Source organism: Verruconis gallopava (assembly GCF_000836295.1).
Source record: "Verruconis gallopava strain CBS 43764 unplaced genomic scaffold supercont1.18, whole genome shotgun sequence".
Classification (NCBI taxonomy): domain Eukaryota; kingdom Fungi; phylum Ascomycota; class Dothideomycetes; order Venturiales; family Sympoventuriaceae; genus Verruconis; species Verruconis gallopava.
In genome coordinates, this window is record NW_015622154.1 from 453,137 (window position 1) to 470,663 (window position 17,527).

The 17,527-nt window shown below is 56.3% G+C and overlaps 6 protein-coding genes across 7 annotated transcripts; 4 read left to right on the forward strand and 2 right to left on the reverse strand.

Moving 5' to 3' along the window:
- The first annotated feature begins 29 nt into the window (after positions 1–29).
- Positions 30–5,166, forward strand: PV09_05767 (uncharacterized protein). The gene is made up of 2 exons (XM_016359314.1): positions 30–748; positions 807–5,166. Exons 1-2 carry the CDS (start codon positions 475–477, stop codon positions 4,391–4,393), a joined length of 3,861 nt encoding a protein of 1,286 aa, XP_016212993.1. The 5' UTR covers positions 30–474; the 3' UTR covers positions 4,394–5,166.
- Positions 5,167–5,205: 39 nt separating this feature from the next.
- On the forward strand, positions 5,206–6,762 carry PV09_05768 (uncharacterized protein). Its single transcript, XM_016359315.1, has 2 exons — positions 5,206–5,681; positions 5,889–6,762. The coding sequence occupies exons 1-2, from the start codon at positions 5,634–5,636 to the stop codon at positions 6,255–6,257; spliced, it is 417 nt and encodes a 138-aa protein (XP_016212994.1). The 5' UTR covers positions 5,206–5,633; the 3' UTR covers positions 6,258–6,762.
- A 788-nt stretch (positions 6,763–7,550) lies between these two features.
- PV09_05769 lies at positions 7,551–10,331 on the reverse strand. 2 transcript variants are annotated; one of them, XM_016359316.1, is made up of 4 exons: positions 10,123–10,331; positions 9,724–10,053; positions 9,526–9,632; positions 7,551–9,431 (listed from the first exon to the last, which is right to left on the reverse strand). In XM_016359316.1, exons 2-4 carry the CDS (start codon positions 9,983–9,985, stop codon positions 7,764–7,766), a joined length of 2,037 nt encoding a protein of 678 aa, XP_016212995.1. In that variant the 5' UTR covers positions 9,986–10,053; positions 10,123–10,331; the 3' UTR covers positions 7,551–7,763. The 2 variants fall into 2 exon arrangements, with proteins under 2 accessions (XP_016212995.1, XP_016212996.1); XM_016359317.1 differs by lacking the exon at positions 10,123–10,331 and having other exon boundaries at positions 9,724–10,108.
- A 1,719-nt stretch (positions 10,332–12,050) lies between these two features.
- PV09_05770 (uncharacterized protein) lies at positions 12,051–14,458 on the forward strand. The gene has a single exon (XM_016359318.1). The coding sequence runs from the start codon at positions 12,234–12,236 to the stop codon at positions 13,788–13,790; it is 1,557 nt and encodes a 518-aa protein (XP_016212997.1). The 5' UTR covers positions 12,051–12,233; the 3' UTR covers positions 13,791–14,458.
- On the reverse strand, positions 13,840–16,045 carry PV09_05771 (uncharacterized protein). Its single transcript, XM_016359319.1, has 4 exons — positions 15,092–16,045; positions 14,822–15,027; positions 14,346–14,772; positions 13,840–14,283 (listed from the first exon to the last, which is right to left on the reverse strand). Exons 1-4 carry the CDS (start codon positions 15,804–15,806, stop codon positions 13,985–13,987), a joined length of 1,647 nt encoding a protein of 548 aa, XP_016212998.1. The 5' UTR covers positions 15,807–16,045; the 3' UTR covers positions 13,840–13,984.
- On the forward strand, positions 14,764–17,526 carry PV09_05772 (uncharacterized protein). The gene has a single exon (XM_016359320.1). The coding sequence runs from the start codon at positions 16,440–16,442 to the stop codon at positions 16,758–16,760; it is 321 nt and encodes a 106-aa protein (XP_016212999.1). The 5' UTR covers positions 14,764–16,439; the 3' UTR covers positions 16,761–17,526.
- The last annotated feature ends 1 nt before the right edge of the window (position 17,527 follows it).

Sequence of the window (17,527 nt, forward strand, 5' to 3'; positions counted from 1 at the left end):
ACATTCCCATGGGGCTCTCAGGTCGCAGAGCCAACGGTCCTTGCGTCCGGGCCGCAGATACGCCGCCGCTTTTCTTTCACGAGCCATTTTTCGGTTACGCCCTAGCCCCTCTCGCTCTCAGGCGGTCCAGCTGGACGTTGCATTTGGCCACACCCCAGCTTTACCGGCAGCCAGCCTCTGTTGCACCCACATGTCGGGCGTCTTTGGTCTGCCTTTGTGAATCCGGGACGACGGTTGCCCTCCCTGTGCGATTGGATTGCGGATAAGGCTGGAAGCTGGACTGGCCATCCACCAGCCGATTGCGTGCAAGTGAGCGACGGTCTTGAGGTCATCCTGGCTCCTTCACGAGCACGGAGAGCCGGATCATAGAGTTGCCGCACCCGCAACCTAGCCTTTATTTTTCAGATCTGCAATGTTGATAACGGACTCCACCGGCTGATTCTTTTGCGCTTGCGTGCGCAAGCTGGCCTCGCCATGGAACTTGAGCTACAGGTGATTGGCAAAGAGGTGGAGACTGGCGCCGTCGACGATCCAGTCAAGAACTCCAAAGACGCCCGGGATCTGTCACTACGACCTGTGCCGCCGGTCGACATCGCCATTCGCAACGTCAGTGTTGTCCTGCGGAACAGTGGTGTTGTCAATTCGAGCATACCGCTGCTGCGAAAACCCGGCCGTGCCGAGGCGGCCGCCGGAGACAAGAAGATATTGGACTCTGTATCAGCAGACTTTCCTAGCGGCAGTCTCACAGGTATGCCCAACAGTGCCCTATCAGATCCTTGTACGCAAGGTGCTCACCAGCAATGCAGCAATCCTGGGAAGCAGTGGCTCAGGCAAGACGACTCTTCTGAACGTGCTCGCCGACCGGATTCACGACAGCAAGCTGGACATCACGGGCGAGCGCATTTTCAATGGCTCAACCCAGCGTAACGGAGTGGAGAGCGCGTATGTCATGCAGCAGGATGTGCTCATCCCGACCTTGACCGTCCGAGAGACCTTACGCTATTCTGCTGATCTAAGGCTGCGCGATGTTGTCGACAGGGACGAACGCTATCACATTGTCGAAGAAGTCATTCTGGAGCTGTCGCTCAAGGAAGCCGCCGACACCCGCGTCAAGTACTGCAGCGGCGGAGAGAAGCGAAGAACGTCGCTCGCCATTCAGTTGCTGGCAAACCCATCCGTGCTCTGGCTGGACGAACCAACGACTGGCCTGGACGCAACGTCGGCGTTTCAACTCACCACCACTCTCAAAGCGCTGGCTTGCAGAGGTCGCACCGTAATCGTCACTATACACCAGCCGCGCTCTGAGATCTGGACCTTGTTCGATCGCATCATCCTGCTCTCGCAAGGGAGGAGCGTCTACGCCGACAATCGGGAAGCATGCACGACATACTTTGCAAGACTTGGGTTCCCTCTCCCGCCGTTCTGCAATCCCGCTGAACATGTAATCGACATTGCTGCGGTCGACAACCGCACTCCCGAGCTGGAGCTTGCTTCCCAGACTCGCGTTGACAACCTCAAGGCCGCATGGGCAGACGCGTCCAAGGACGTGTTTCCCGACGTGCCAATCACAGCCATGGGCGGCGGCCCGCGGTCGAAGACGAGCAAACGAAATTCTCACAGAGTGTCGCTGGGTCGGCAGATTCGCGTTCTAACCTCCCGCGTCTGGATTACCACTGTCCGAGATCCTCTCGGCCTTTTCGGCACCATCTTCGAAGCTATCTTCATGGGTATCTTGATGGGGTGGATCTTTTTCCAGCTAGACAAGACGCAGAGCGGTATCCGGTCACGGATTGGTGCCAATTACATCGCATCGGCTCTGCAGGGCTATCTCATCTTGATGTTCGAGACGTATCGACTGATCATGGACATTGCAGTCTTCGACCGTGAGCGTGCGGAAGGAGTCGTCAGCGTACCGGCCTTCATGATCTCACGCCGCATCTCCAAGATCGTCGAAGATTTGCCGGTCCCGCTCATCTTTTCATTGCTTTTCTACTTCATGACGGGCTTTCGAACAGAGGGTGACACATTTATGATCTTCTTTGTCATCGTTCTCATAAGTCACTACATCGCAGTTGCATTTGCCACATTTGCGGTCTCGATTTCACGCGAATTTGCTGCTGCTTCACTGATCGGCAACCTTTCATTCACCTGGCAAACTTTTGCATGCGGCTTCTTTGTCCTCGCCGCCAACATGCCTGTCTACGTGAAGTGGACTCGGTACACAGCATACGTTTGGTACGCGTTCGGGGCTTTGTGTTACAACGAATTTCACGGCCAATTCTACGACTGTCCCGTACTTGGGGGGCCAGACAATCCTGAGTGCGCACCTTATGTGGGAGACTTCCAGCTGCAGACTTTCGGCATACCATCGAACTGGAGATCACGACCTATTGTGATTCTGTTATCCTTCTCAATTCTTTACTTTGTGCTCGCGTCTCTCATTCTGCAGATTAACCGCCAAGAGATGAAGGTGGCCAACGCACGCAGGGAAGATGTTGACAAGTCTGCGGGCAAAGAGCGTATGAGAGTTCGCTCGCCAGAAGACGTTCGGTCGGTGACCGTCCGGTTGCAGGGCTACCATATTGATGTGGCTCGACGCAGTTTGGTCGGAGCTAAGCTCAGTACGCTGCAGAAACATATCCTCCATCCGGTCAACGCTGTCTTCCCTCCAGGCACACTGAACGTCATTATGGGGCCGTCGGGTTCAGGCAAAACAAGTTTGCTGTCGAGCATGGCCAACAGGCTCAGGAGTGACCTGATCAGTCAATACCATATCGGTGGCAAGCTACTTATAAACGAAGCAGAACCCAGCAAGGACGTGCTGCAGTCGATCGTATCATATGTCACACAAGATGACGACGCCCTGCTCTCTAAGCTGACGGTTCGTGAAACGCTCCAGTTTGCGGCAGGTCTACGACTGCCGAAGTGGATGTCAAAGCAGGACAAGCACAGGAGAGCCGAGGAGGTCCTCCTTCAGATGGGTCTGAAGGACTGCGCAAACAGCATCGTTGGATCGAATCTCGTCAAGGGCATCAGCGGCGGAGAACGCCGTCGGTGTACAATCGCGATACAGATTCTGACTGATCCGCGAATACTCCTGCTTGATGAGCCAACTTCGGGGTTGGATGGGTTCACCGCCGCCTCAATCATGGATGTCTTGCGCGGCCTGGCCGACGAAGGCAGAACAATCGTGATGACCATTCACCAAAGCAGATCAGACTTATGGCCGTCTTTTGGAAATGTTCTCTTGCTTGCACGAGGTGGCCACCCAGTCTATGCCGGGCCCCGCAGTCGGATGATTGAACATTTCGCAAGGTTGGGATGCCAGTGCCCCGAGACAACGAATCCGGCGGATTTCGCTCTAGACTTGATCACAATCGACCTTCGACACGCCGCGCAAGAGACGGCTACCAGAAAGAAGGTTCAAAGCCTGATTGACGGATGGAACGAGGCGGATAAGGACGTCGAACGGCGCGACAGCAGCGTGATCGCAACGCCTGCCGAGCTGGGATCTCTCCGCAAAACACGGACGTCGTTCCGTCTGGCGCTGCCGATCCTCTTTCACCGTTCGTTGCTCAACTTGTGGAGGCAACCGCCGCTCTGGGTAGCGCGCATCATGCAGATCTGGGGCATGAGCATCATCATGACCTTCTTCTTCGCGCCCCTGAAGACGGACTACTACAGCATCCAGTCTCGACTAGGATTCATCCAGGAGATCGCGCCCGTGTACTTCGTGGGCATGCTCAACAACATCGCAATCTACCCGTTGGAGCAGGCCGTCTTCAACAAGGAGTACGATGACAGAGCCTCGAACGTGGAGGCCTTCCTCGTTCAGTACGCCCTGCTGGAGTTGCCCTTCGAGGTCCTGGTTTCGTTCATGTTCTCGGCCTTGGCCGACATAGCTGCCGGGCTTCCCAAGACTGCCATGGCGTTCTTCGTCGTGTCGTTCAACGTCTTCTGCATCGTCAACTGCGGCGAGTCTTTGGGTATCGTCTTCAACACCCTGATCACGCACACCGGCTTCGCCGTGCAGATCATGAGCGTCTTTCTCAGCGTCGCCCAGTGCATGGGCGGGACCATCGCGACCCAGATCCCGAGCTTCCTGCAAGCATTCAACTACCTTAGCCCTATCAAGTGGTCCATCGAAAGCATGGCCCATATCGCGTTTGACGGCCTTCAGTTTGGCTGCTTGGAATCGCAAAGGCTGCCCAACGGCTCGTGTCCGCTGCTCACCGGCGAGGACATCCGAAGGCTGTACAGACTCGATCTTGACCTCTGGAAAGCCATCCTTGCTCTGGGCATAGTCACGCTCGGGTACAGGCTCATAGCGTACATTATTCTCAAAGCTCTGAGGGAGAAGTGGTACAACGTTTTCGGCAAGTTGAAGCGCTGAATAGGACTTTGCCTCTGGTTTCCAAAGAAAGGAAGGGAGGCGGGCGAAGGCGAAAGATCACTGTAGTCCGAGCGGATTCAAAACTGTGTTGCGGACACTATATGAGGCGGCTGGTAGTAAACTGTCGTTGCCATGAGAGACGCAGACCAGGCTGCGCGTACAAAAGGTCACATGTAGTCTTCCAAAAAGTGGAGCAAGCTCCAGCTTCACCAAAGAGACCATTTTCCATCACCTCACACCGCTCGCCACCTTTGCGCATCGCGATTCATTCTTTCCTCCGCATCCCCATCCCAACGGATGGGCGTCGCACTTGACCCTGAAACGTGCATTTCCCAACCGTAATGGCTTTGCAGACAACGCGCATCTCACGAGAAAGAATGCAACGCCATCGTTCCAACCAGGAGCGGGGAGATGGGGGGGGGTGGTCCCCACCCCGCAAAATTCGATAGGGCGCCGCCCCATCCTCCACAGCCGACCTCCCCATGAACGAACGGGGCACGCGGAGAACCAGAAAGAAAAGGCTCAGGAACAGGCCAAAAAAAAAAGCTTGGACGCCAGACCCAAAGGGAACGCCAGTGCGGTAATGGCGACGTGAAGCGTGGCCCGAATCACGGGGCGTCTGACCCGAGTCCCCTGTGCCACGAGCGATGAATAATTTGACCCAGATCGGGCCTTCGTGATTGGCCGCGCGTTACCAAATCGAGCAGGTATCGTGATCGGTGACGAAGACTTTTTCATTTTAACGTCGCTGCTGAAAGCAAAGCGGACGGGGTAGGAGGGGGGGGGGGGGGAAAGGCGAACGGCTTTCAACCGGTTATGCTAGGGAATAGGCCTAACCCCAGCGTCGAGGTTGGAGGTGCGGTCCCTGCCTGCCCTGTTGGCGGACGCAGACGCTGCTGAAGTTATTTTTTGACCTCTGGGTTTCCCCTTAACCTGTGGTCCTTCTCGCGATTGCTTGCTTCTGATTTGAACACGTCTGTTGCCTGGTTTTTGCATGCGACGCACGATCGAACGACGTAGCATTGTCGACATATCTCCTATATAAACGGCTTTGCTTTTTTCGGGGTCGGCTTCCCCCCATCTTGCTAGCGCTGGTCCATTTGACTCTTCTCCTGTCTATTGGGGAGAGCGTTGATACGGAAAAGACGTTGCCTTGCTCCTCTTGCCTGAACTTGTTCCAGATCAGTAACCATCTGTTGGACGTTTCGCCGCGCAGTGCCACCTCCTCTGATCTTTCACCATGCCACCTGAAGGAAGGCAGTTTTACGTGATCGTCCGCAACGAGAATGTACGTCCTTTTTCTTCTTGGTATACCTCAACAGCCCCCCCCCCCCCCCTCCCCCCTTTTCAAACATGCACAAAAGCACAAATACACATGAGCGACGCCTCAAGACCACGAACAGCGCTTCGCCATGTTCTCTTCCCCTCGACGTTTCTAAAGAAAAGAGCCCAGTGAAGGAAGCAAAAGATGGCTGACGACACGCCCTTGCCGCAGGATGACCACTGGACATCGCACAGCGACTTCGTGGACGGCAAGTTCTACGGCGACCTTGCGTCTGCCAATGCCGCGCTGGCCGCATTGTCTGCCCAGCCCAAGACCTGCCTGCAAGCTGCGGGCCTACGTCCTCCTCATGGCGCACGCACGTCATCTGCATCGTCGGCGTCGACGTCCGGCTCTGGCTCCGCGGACGAGTCCGGCAGCGAGCATGACGCAGCCGAACCCGTCAGCTCCGGCCGGTCGCGTGACGGGCGGTGCAGCTGCGGGTACAAGGACGGGGTGAGATACGAGGTGCGCAAGATCGCGACGAGGAGCCTGTGCGGGAGGATAACGTGGTGGTTTGCCGACGACGAGGCGGCATCGTAGTTCTGGCCAGTCTCTGGCGCCTCTCTTAGCTGCCTGTCTGCTCGTCGCTTCTCTGTTCGTTCATTCCCTTGATTTACTCTCTACACTTCGAGAAAGTGGGGACTCGTCGATTCAAATGCATTGCGACCTGGCGTTAGCATACTCGAAATTTTGCTTTATTGGGAAGGGTATCGCACACTGCGCGCGAGGCGGCACGGCCTGATAATAAAAACAGAAAAGAGTTCAACCCCAGAGTGCAACGGTTCACAAGGCTGCTTCGTGGCACGTGTACTTTACAACCAAAACCCGTGCAAACAAAGTGACGGCCGAAAAAAAAAACAATCCTGAAAAGGGAAAAAGAGAAACGAAACAAGACGAGTAAGAATTGTGGGATTTCTTTCCTTTTTTGTCCTGGTTCATATATCTTTAAATGAGCAACCGCAAGATGATGCTTTCTGATTTTGCATCCCATAATGCCGATACGAGGTACCCTATCCTTTGGAATCGAGGTGGAGGACATGTTCATAAACCCCTCCTCGCCTTTATAAACCAAAAAAAGCCCCCCATGCTAATGCTTGAGTGATGCGTCCGTGGAACGTCGTCCCGGCAGGGAGGGAGGTGGCTGGTACCACTAGCCAGGGACAGCGTGTAATGTAGCTGTTAGCTGCCGCAGTGTTGAAAAAGAGACGTGAAGGCCCGCTCTCCGTGGTGTCTTGCTTCTAACTGCTTTGCTAAGACCTGGCTAGGCTAAGCGTGGCAGTCAGGAAGAGGGAAGAGCGAGCTCTGATCGGTCGCCAACGTGTGCCTTCAAGCGAGCTCTGGCTGAAATAAAGGCAAAAGAATGACAAAGCCAAGAAAGAAAGGCCATCTGTACAGGAGGCACGCCCGCGACCTTGGTCTATACACTGTCGACGTGCTCTGTCCAAAATCACAGATTGCCACTGCCGATATTCCTACCGCCTCGTAGTTTCTTCTCAAATGCATAGATTCATAACCATATCGTTAAACTTTTTTGTGTTTTTCTTGGGTTTTTTTTTTTTGCCTTTCACTCTGCGATGTGCACAGCGTCTTTCCCACACAGGATACCATTACTCATGCCTCTCGTTCCATTCCCATAAATGCGAAGCATTTCGACATATGTTTGCATCGTCCGCACACGTGTGGGGGACGGGCCGTCCCTCCCGCGGAAAACAGTGTAGAGCGCTTCAATCAGAGCAGTAATGGGTATGGAGCAGCGACGACCGGTGCCATCACTCGGGAAGCACCAAATCTCGTGGAATGCGGCGGGAGAGACGCAAAGTAAGCGTGCGAGTGAAGAGGGAGCCAAAAAAAAAAAAACGCCAGATAGCCAATCGCTGAGAGAAATGCAATGATGCAACCTAGCCGGCCCAAGGAAAGAAATTGACTCGGATGATTTGGATCCGAAGAGATACAGCATAAGCTGTCCCTTCTCGAGAAAAAAGGTAACATAAGTAATCCACGCTCTTATGCAGATGCAAAACTCACGGCTATTGTTGGCAGCACAAATTAGTCTTCACCTGATCCCCCCGTCGTCTTACGGGGTATTGGCTTGGCAGCGGTCCTCTGGCCGCCAATGGGTCCCAGCCTGGGGCTCGCTTTGCCGAGTGCAAACGGATTGCCTTGCGCCCAGGCGCCGCCCGAGTTGCGTTTGAGTGCACCGCCAGTCGCCGAAGAGGAGCCACCACCGACAGCGTTGTCGTCCGTCTTGCCGAGCTCGTCCATGCTGAACAATTCCTCGGGCTCCTCGTCAATCTTCTCTCGGCCGACGTTGCTGCTGCCAGACACAGCACGATCGAGGCGGCCGACGGGAGGCGGCGCAGGTGCACCGGAGGAAGGTGGCATAGAGATCGAAGACGAGGAGCCAGAGGCCACGCGTGTGATGCCAGGATGCTGCAGCTGAGGCAGAGCGGACGGCGAGCCGACCAGCTGCTGCTGTTGGAGAGCGCCCTGGGCCTGCGACTCGGCAACCCGGTCCGAGAGCCGGGTGCGCTGAAGCTGCTGTGAGATCATGCTCATGCTGGCCTGGCGCGGTGGACTCGCGATTGAACTGCCGAGATCGCCGGAGAGAGGACGCGCATTGGCTGTCGCGCGTAGGCTCGGCGATGCGCCCTGGTTCAGCGTTGAGTTCTTGAGCGGCGAGCCAACGGGACCAAATGGGCTGGCATCGCCGACTGCGGAAGCCATTGTGCTTTCCTTGTTGCGACCGGCAAAGAAGGCGCCAAAGCGGCTGGGCGACGCCGTAGAGGGTGATCCAACCTTCGAGGTGGCCTCGGCGGGCGTGCCTAGCCCGGATAGGGCGGGCCTTAGTTCGTCGTCGGCAGAGCGCGAGAAGCGGCGGGCCTTCTCGGCGGGAGTAAGCAGGTCATGTAGGCTGTTAGGCACCATCTCCTCTTCGAGCGCAAACGTGTCGTCCCACTCGTCAATGGGCGGGCGAGCGCCTACGCTGGCGGACAGCATGCGCGTGCTACTGTTGCGTGAATAGCGTTCGGAATGTAAGATGCGACGGCCCAAGAGCTCGTCAGCAGGTGGCGACGAGGGCAGAAGGCTGCCTGTAGCGCCGCTGGTGAACAGGCTCCGCCCATTGGACAGATTGGTAGTCGACACGGCAGGTACAGGATCGTCGCCGAAGGCGGAATTGTGCAGGTTGCGCAGGGCAGTTGACTCGAACGGTCGAGATGGTGGAGAGGAGTCAAGCCCGAAGCGAGAGGGCACGGAGGCTGCAAATGGCCCGTCGCGGGCATATTTAGATATGCCCTGGCTGTCGAAAGAGGCGGGCAGCTGAGCGTTCGCAGCGGTAGTGCCGATCCCTCGTAGCGAGGGCGACATCAACAGGTTTGAGTCCAGGGTGGGAGAACCGTAATTGGACTTGGGCAACGAGCTGAAGTTGGAGTCAAGAACGGGATTTCCGGAGCCGCCATCGGTGCGCCACATGTCTCTGTTCATATAGTCCAGTGCAGAGGAGGCGCCCGGTATGGGCTGGGGCTGGGCGAATTGGTCCTGATGCATGGTGAGCAGCGAGTTCGCAGGCGCTGGTCCGGTCGGCGGCGGCATGACCCGACCACCCAGGTGCAGAGGCCCAACAGGGCCCATGACATATCCACCCGGCTTGTTGACCCGCCGTCCGTCTTGCGTTATGTGGTCGTTTGCACATTTGAGGCCGAACTTGCAGTTGCCCTGTAGCGTCCCTCAGACCCAGGTCAGTCAACGGCTCGTAGAGACTGTAGGCGGCCGCACACGTGAGCCCCAGCGCGGAGGCCACTGCTCTCACCTTTTGGAAGTACTTGCACGGCTGGGGCGTTTCGCCGTGGAGGAAGGGACACGCAGAACCGGCCTGGCAGGCGCCCTGGCGGAAGAACTTGCACGGCACGTGCGATGCTGTCGAGCCACTGTCAGCTACTGCCACTGCAACGTCTGCGATTCTCGCCGCCCCTAGAGACGGACAAAGCACAAAACCCCATCCACTCACTGTTCTTCTGCTGGGGAGGGCTCCGGGCGCCGACGAAGCCCGGCGGGTGGTTGCCGTTCGGCATGGACGGCGCCCGCGGCGGGGGGACGGCGAGGGGCGCGTGGCCATTCGTGGACGCCGCAGCGGCGGCGACGGCGGCGGGATTTGAGGCAGCGTGGCCATTGAGCGGCGACCTGAACTCGCCAGATAGCCTGGAGGCATTGGGCGGGCGGGAGGTTGCAACGCGTCCCTGGCCCACGAAGGGCTGGGGTTGCGGGTTCATGGTGGAGTGCTTGGTCCGAGGTGCGGTGCGCGGGCAGCAGTACGGCAATGTCGTTGCGAAGCTCAGTCCTGCATGTGTGTAAGGATGGACGCATGTACGGGCGCAGGCGAGCGGGAGTTGATGAGGGACGGACAGACGTGGTGTGGGGTATCAGAGGTTCAGGCCTAGTTTCTTCGTCGAGCGGCCGGCACGAGCACGGGCAGCAGCACGAGCACCGTGCGCAACCAGAAGAGATGCGATGGCGCGGGTGAAGCGACGGGAGCTGCGCGCGTGATGGAGGCGAAGAGGTCGAGCGAGGAAGCGGACGGCGGGCGGGAGAGACGAGCAAAGATAAAGAGGCACAGCGAGAGCGCGGGCGACGCTGGCCGGGTCCAGGGCAGCCGGCCTCGTTGGAGCGCCTCGCACGCTCGCGCCTCCACGCCCTTGTAGCGACAACTTCCAGACCAGCTCGCATCGAGGACTTGCAGACGGATACGCGAGCTCTTGAGCGTGCTCTTGGGCACGAAGACGGCGTGCACAACAGCCACGGACGGGCCATGCGCGGCGACGGACGCTGGATCTTCGCACATACGTGTCAACAGAGACGCAGAGGCAAGTCCTCGCTCCGCAGCCGCTCCATGCGTCCCTAATGCCACGCTCAGTGAGACGCTGATGCGTTTGGGACGTTCACGTACAGAATACCACGCGTAGAAGCGCGGATCTATTCAGCTTCGGCGTCGTCCAGCTGTGCCGTCGAACGTGCGCAGAGACGTGCTCTCGCACATCCGCTCCAACCACGCACACAGACGTACGCATCCACGCACACACACACACATACACACACGCGCACACACACACATACACGACCCGCCGACACTCATGCCACCACGCCCTGACAGCTTCAGTCCTGGTGACGCCGGAATGTCTTGCAGCTGGCCCGGTCACCTGCACTGCTGCCGTCGTCAACCCCCTGCGACCCAAGCCAGCCGCTTTGGGCTAAACGAGGCTGATGTCGGCTGAGACTCCGAGCCCCTCTACCGATCGAGCGCCCGCCTGCTGGCTGTCTTGTGCCATTTCTCTCTGTGCTCCTCCGAGCAATCGTTGCTTTTGCTACACCATCTGGGGGACACGTGCCTTGACGTGGGGGTGGCGGTCCGGCAGTGCGCACGCTTTGTCGCTCCATCTCGAGCAGTACATGCTTTACCCACCCATCACACGTTGGTCACGTACGAGAATCTGCGGGCCTCACGCACGCCTCTGCGTCTGTCCGTCCGTGACCTCGAAGGCACGCATAATACAGGGAGGCGGATTTTGGCAAGCATCGCCTCCATTGACCAGTAATCTGTTGGTCACGTGCTGTCTTTCCAGCGCGAGATGGACGCTTTTGATTTCGCATCGTCGAGACGAACATGCCCATATTCTGTCCCCGACCAGTGCAGGCTGTCCAGTTGCTATCGACTCCAGCAAGTATCCTAGAAGGGGATCTGTTCGTCGTACAGCTCCGTCCGGCGATCCCAGCTTACGGCTTAACCGTTTTCGTTTCTTTGCAGTAGTATGCCGGAACGTCCAGTACCGTCATGGTCTGCAACCTACCCTAGTCTTCTTCGCACCTACTGCCGCCGATTAGGAAACATCCTCAGCGATGGACTTTGCCATGTCCAACGTTAAACAGATTCCCCCGTCCTCGTATGGTCTTGGCAAGCGTCGACGACATGAGCTTTTGGCAATGATGAGTGATCCTCGCCGAGATGCTGGCATATTGCGTTTGATCCAAGTTTAGTCTTGATGCCACCCATATCAAGGATATGGTCCGAGAAGCTAGAGACAAGATGTATAATCGCCCGTGTCGTGGCCGCTAATCCGTGCGACCTGTTTGTCGCTCGATGTTCCAGCCGTAGTCTTGCACAACCCGAGCTTGGTAGGACGTCTTTGAGCCGATTGAACTCACCGCCGGAGATCGATGCAGACGATAGACATGCGAATCCTGTAGTTGCTCGACCCGGTGTGAGCACGTGATCCGTCCAGGTAGCCCAAAAGAGCTTAGGTTTTTGTGCTCCGAATCTATTCTGCTTCGTTCGCACAGCTCGGAAGATCTGAGCAGGATTGTCCATTGAGCATGCGCCTCTAACACCACAGTCATCGCACAGCGGAGGTGTTCACGGGTCTTCCTTCTCTCCACGCTTCCCGGACGTTGCGAACATGCAGGATTCGACGATCTCCGAGCGTTTGGTTCACGTGTGGTAATTCAACGTGGTCAGCGAACGGCGTCATGGTCGGACAGGAACCTGTGCATAGACTCCGTTCGAAGCATTCGAGAAGCCGGACGGGCTGTCTACCGTGTAAGGCGCGCCATATTCGGTGCGACGAGCAACGCCCGCACTGTGCCAATTGCACCAATGCCCGTAGAGCATGCAAGTATTCCCCTCTTGGTCTGATAGTAAAGACGACTGCGACGAAGACGAGGCTCCCGGGAGTCGAGGCCCCCTGGCAGCTCACACCGGAGCTCTCTGCTTCCACGTTGGACCCGTTCGACACGCTGCCCATTGATATGCCGTTTAGGTCGGCCGATCTGCTCAGGTTTTTTATGCAGCACAAAGGCCCCATCTGCAGCATCGTTGCCCCGGACAGATGGCTGGACTTTCTGTCCACTACGAAGATCAACTCCTACATTTGTCACAGTCTCCTTCTCATCGCCGCTGCCTATTATCACAACCGTAATGGTGGTCTGCGAGAATACGAGCCTGCCTTTCTATACCACAAGGTCAGGTGCATCGAGATTGTCAATGGCTGGCTAGCTGATGCTACGATGAGACTGACGCCGCAATGCATGTCGCTGATCAGCACTCTCGGCTCCGCCGAAGCGTGCACCGGTGATTTTGCTGCTGCTGTCGAACATCACCTCGCCGGCTTGGCGCAAATCCTTGACCTGCGCGCCGAGCATGGCGGGGACGATGCTCTTCCCTCCCGCGAGATGGACAACGAGATGTCCCAAAGATACATCATGATGTCATATCTGACAATGGCCGTTATAAAGAGCAGCAGAACTGTCTTCCAGACGTCAGACGACATGCTCGCGCGCTATCTGGCCAGTGGTATGGACTCCTGTGCAGCAGACCAAGGTAGGCACGAGATCGACTATCTTCGGCTGGCGCCGTACTTTTTTGCAATTTCGGCCATCACGCAGTCCAATCTCGTGGACGCGCGTGCGATGATCTCACGCCTGCGATGGCTGGTAGCTCAGCACAGCGACACCGCCGAAGAATGGTCCTTCGACGCAATGGTGGCCTTGCTGCGCGACTACAAGAAGCTACACGTGCTGTCCGTCCAATCACCTGTCCCTCAACCCAATAAAACCGCGCCATCTGTGCCAGTCTCGTGGGTCTCTCTCGTCGCAGCAACGTGCTTCTTTGTATACGGCGTGCTTCGTCCCTCCCATGGAGACGTCCCACTGGACCTCCGACTCACGCTCCAGCTGGCCCGCGGCCTGGCGTCGGAGCTTGACGCCATCTTAATCAACCCTGCATCTCACGCGAACGCCACGGATCTCTGGCTCTGGATGGCGGTCTGCGCCGCGATGGGCTTGCGCAGAATGAGTCAAACAAGCGACCATGATGACATCACAACCGCTATGGTCATCACGCAGCTGGAATCGACCGCTCGTCGACAGCTGCGAGCGTTTGCTGAACTGGCCGGATCGCCGCGCTGGCAAACCGGTAGAGACATTTTGCGGAGCGTCGTCTGGCCACGACACTGTGCGGACGAACAGGCGAAGATCATATGGGACGAGGCTTTTGCCGAGAACGCAACCCCTGCCCTGCCTCATTGATCGCGATTACGCTATCTGAAGGACTCTATTTCCATTAAACATGAGCTTGTATCATTCTGCTTCTCGAACGCCGTCGGTACTAGCTCTTCCGAAGCATTCTATACAATATGACGGCATGCTCGTTTACAATCTTAGCTCCAACGTCTGCGCGAGATCCTGTCGACCTCAGCCATGCTGCGTACTGTATCTGAAACCTAATCCTTCTTGGTCCGCTCCGTCCAGATTAATCGCAACTCGGCGTTGCTCATCGTGAACACGTCCTTGCTCTCAGTCAACAGCTTGGTTCCGTCCTCGCCAGGTGCAAACGCCACATCGAATTCCAGCACCATCTTCGTGACAACAGTCCTGAGCTCGTTGAGCGCAAACTGCTTGCCGATGCAACTGAACTTGCCAATCGAAAACGGGAAGAAGGCGTTCTTGTTCAAGATCAACTCGGGCTTAGTGGTCCAGCGCTCGGGAATGAACTCGTTCGGCTTGACGAATGCTCGTGGAGCTGTTGGTCTGCGTTAGTCCTAATTTCAAACGGAAGAAAGTAAAGATTTGTATGTCGCTCACATCGCTGGATCGTGTAGTGAGGCCCAATGATCTGGACTCCGCCTGGAAGGTGCTGTCCATTTATGACGACGCCATCGCGAGGGGTAAGCCGGCTCACTCCTCCAGGCACAGGCGGATGCATGCGCAGGGTCTCGTTGATCAGAGCGTTGAGGTAATCCACGTATTGGAGCGCAGACACGGACAATGACTCGTTGTTCTCGATATTCTTCTCCTTCAACTCGGCGCGCAGTTTCTCTACGAGAGAGGGATCCTTGGCGAGATGGTAGAAGAGGTAGATGAGAGTTGTCGCCGTCGTGTCCGAACCGGCGACGATGAGGAGCCGCGAGTCGCCCATCAAAAGAAGGCGCTCCATCTTCTTGTCTCCTTTGAAGAAATCTCCTGCGGCGAAGATGTGCGACATGACGTCCGGTTCTTTCGGCTCGTATTTCTAGCGTCGGTGTTAGCTTGCAGGCTCAGAGTCGTGTTGTTGCGCGTACCCTTCTCTCGTCAACGCACTGCTCGCTGTACAGAAGCATTCTGCCCCCGGCAGTCCAGGAGATGGGGAAAAGCCGGAGCACTTGGAGGATCCACGAGACGGTGCCGAGCATACCGATCAGATGGGCCGAGTTGTGGATCAGGTCGATGTAGAAGTGTGATTCACCTTTCTCGAGCGCCTCGAACGATCGTCCGAAGGCCATGTCGCCTATACACGAAGCGTTAGAATTCGAACCCTCCAATCGAGACACGGACGGGGCGGCAAATCTAACCCATGACATCGAATGCGAGGTAGTTCAGCCAGCTCGTGCCGTTGACGACCTCTCCAGATCGCTTTCGGATCTGGTCGACCAGCGTGTCTGCGTACTTGATTAAGCGGGAATCGTAGGCACGGAGCGACTTTGTGGTGAATGCCTGGTCCCATCCATGTCGGCGCCGTCGGTCATGCATGGCTTTGTCCCTCATCTGATGAAGAGTCGTCATCGGATAGCCGCCATCATACCACTCCGACTTCTCGAACTTGGTCTGGGCCTTGTGAACAGGCTCGACCCAGTCTGGGTCGGCGATGGACAACAAGTTCGGCCCCGCGCGAACATATTCTCCGTACTGGGCATGTAACTTGTCGAGGTGCCTAAAGTTGTCGCACTTGGCTGCCACTTCTCGGACGTGAGCGAACTGGGTGAGCCGGGCGGCTGGTGGGCCTGGGAAGTTGCGAAGTGGATGGAAGTACAGACGATAGATGGCGATGCTGCTAAAAAGCGTCGCGCAGAACGGAACGATTGCGACGAGAACGGTCAAGCAAGCGCGCAGGAAGGTGAGGTCAAGATAATGGCAGAGACCGGCTGCGGCAAGGCCTGGTCCAAATATGATTGTAAGAGCGTACGGCCTGATCCATTTCATGTGCTCGCCGCGAATGAACCAAAACCAGTGTGCGAGCAGTCCAAACACGGCACCAGCTCCAGCAACGACGAGTAGATTAGGCTCCATGGTTCGAACAGTGCGAGTAAAAGTAAGTCTCTGACAGGTCTCGACGATCGAAAAAATCCCACCGCGTCAGAAGTGCGTTGGCTGTTATAAAAGTCTCAGCAGTGCAGAACGCCAGACAAAGCATACGTGCACGTAGGCGTCAGCAATCAGAAACAGCCCGACAACCACAATCCCCGCATGGTTCCATCGTCCACTTTCTTGGGCCCTCGGCAGGCTTTTTCTGATCTGGCCTATACGAGTACGACGTTGGGAAACTTGGGCAGTCGCTGTGGGTGGAGAGCGCCCGCTTTTGCTAGAACTAGCGCTTCTGCACCCCACAGGCCAATTGTTGGTCCGAAGCGGACGTAGTAAGGCTGCGTGGGGAATTCCCTTCCAGGCCGATCGCTTCGAGAGCGAGCGCTTGTCAACATGGACTTTTATGTCCATGGTTGATCATCCGCCTCATCTGCCATGGCCGAGAAGCCTTGTACCTTTACGCGCTTGTCCTGACCTTTCTTTTGCAGTTCTACGACTCTTGACCTGATTGACTGTCAGCACGTCAAGGGCCCCCAGCAACCGGCTCCGGCTGAGTAAACCCCTCATCAAGTCAGCATCCGAGCATATCCCAAACCGTATCGGTATCTTTCGCAACAAATGACAAGCATATTCGACTCGACAAAGCCAAGGCTCGCCCGGTCGGTGTCCGACTGGCCAATTTTTACAAGAGCCATTTGTCGTACCTGCGCATCATGCGCGCTCTTTTCACATGACTTGATCGTGTCGCATCAGAGTACGCACGGCTGTTCTGTCCCTCATTTGTCTGGCAATGACTGTGCACACATATCACTGCGGGAGATATTCGCAAAATGGCTTGCAATGCGGACTTCTCAGACAGGACGAGATAAGACAGCAGGGGTTCAATACACAAGCGTCGATTGTCGCATTCTAGCGCACGATTCTTTGATCCATCACTAGCTGCTCATTGCTCGCTGAGTTTCGCTATGGGAAAAGACGCGTGTAGGCAACGGCATTCCAATGTCCAGAGCCTGTCCTGGTCTACTTTTTTTTTTTGGCGAAAACACTGGTTAAGCCAGCGTAGTCAACGCTTGCATTCTTGCAGGAGTGCCCGCCCCACGGTTAAGTGGTACCCGAGTTTCCACCCTTCGCTTGACACTCAATGCAGTGAGTTAGTTTAGCGAATTCTAGATGGCATAATATAGCACGTCGAATCTTTGCGCTTCCAATCTCCACGGCGGCCACCTATCCTAGTAACCAGCACATCTATCGACATGCGTCTGCTTCGATGATTCCAATTAGCACAAGACGCCTGCCTAAACTCTTTCGCGCATTACAGGTTGAAACAAGGGTTTCCGCACTCTTTTCCAGCGCCGTCTTTTGGTAGTCTACGTACGGCTTTTGCAGGTGTTGCGGTCTTGGGCGGGTTCAAACGATTGAGCCTCAGGAATCCTCACGGTTAATATTTAGCGCATTGATTCGTTTGAATTTATATCTAGCTTCTTGTGTTATAGCAGTTCGGGCGGGTCTTGGGGTAAGCCTCAATCGTCAGCCTGTTCGTCAGCCATTCGCAATATGCCCAAGCTGAGAACCGGATTATTCAAGCCAATTTACGAGTTCTTATTTATGCGAGTAACGCGGTCCAGACTCGTGGTAAGATAGATGGTTTGTGTGCCTTGTGGGTTCGACATGCGGCTGACTAACTTGTGGGCTAAACATCACAAAGG

Bases quoted from the DNA above. Each gene is read 5' to 3' on its own strand.
- PV09_05770 (XM_016359318.1), top strand. From the start codon at position 12,234: ATGGTCGGACAGGAACCTGTGCATAGACTCCGTTCGAAGCATTCGAGA.
- PV09_05767 (XM_016359314.1), top strand. From the start codon at position 475: ATGGAACTTGAGCTACAGGTGATTGGCAAAGAGGTGGAGACTGGCGCC. The intron at 749-806 runs GTATGCCCAACA...CCAGCAATGCAG, and splicing joins TCCTAGCGGCAGTCTCACAG to CAATCCTGGGAAGCAGTGGC.
- PV09_05769 (XM_016359316.1), bottom strand. From the start codon at position 9,985: ATGAACCCGCAACCCCAGCCCTTCGTGGGCCAGGGACGCGTTGCAACC. The intron at 9,633-9,723 runs GTGAGTGGATGG...GTGGCTCGACAG, and splicing joins CCCTCCCCAGCAGAAGAACA to CATCGCACGTGCCGTGCAAG. The intron at 9,432-9,525 runs GTGAGAGCAGTG...GGGACGCTACAG, and splicing joins CGTGCAAGTACTTCCAAAAG to GGCAACTGCAAGTTCGGCCT.
- PV09_05772 (XM_016359320.1), top strand. From the start codon at position 16,440: ATGACAAGCATATTCGACTCGACAAAGCCAAGGCTCGCCCGGTCGGTG.
- PV09_05768 (XM_016359315.1), top strand. From the start codon at position 5,634: ATGCCACCTGAAGGAAGGCAGTTTTACGTGATCGTCCGCAACGAGAAT. The intron at 5,682-5,888 runs GTACGTCCTTTT...CCCTTGCCGCAG, and splicing joins TGATCGTCCGCAACGAGAAT to GATGACCACTGGACATCGCA.
- PV09_05771 (XM_016359319.1), bottom strand. From the start codon at position 15,806: ATGGAGCCTAATCTACTCGTCGTTGCTGGAGCTGGTGCCGTGTTTGGA. The intron at 14,773-14,821 runs GTACGCGCAACA...CACCGACGCTAG, and splicing joins AGTGCGTTGACGAGAGAAGG to AAATACGAGCCGAAAGAACC. The intron at 14,284-14,345 runs GTGAGCGACATA...GCAGACCAACAG, and splicing joins TCACTACACGATCCAGCGAT to CTCCACGAGCATTCGTCAAG.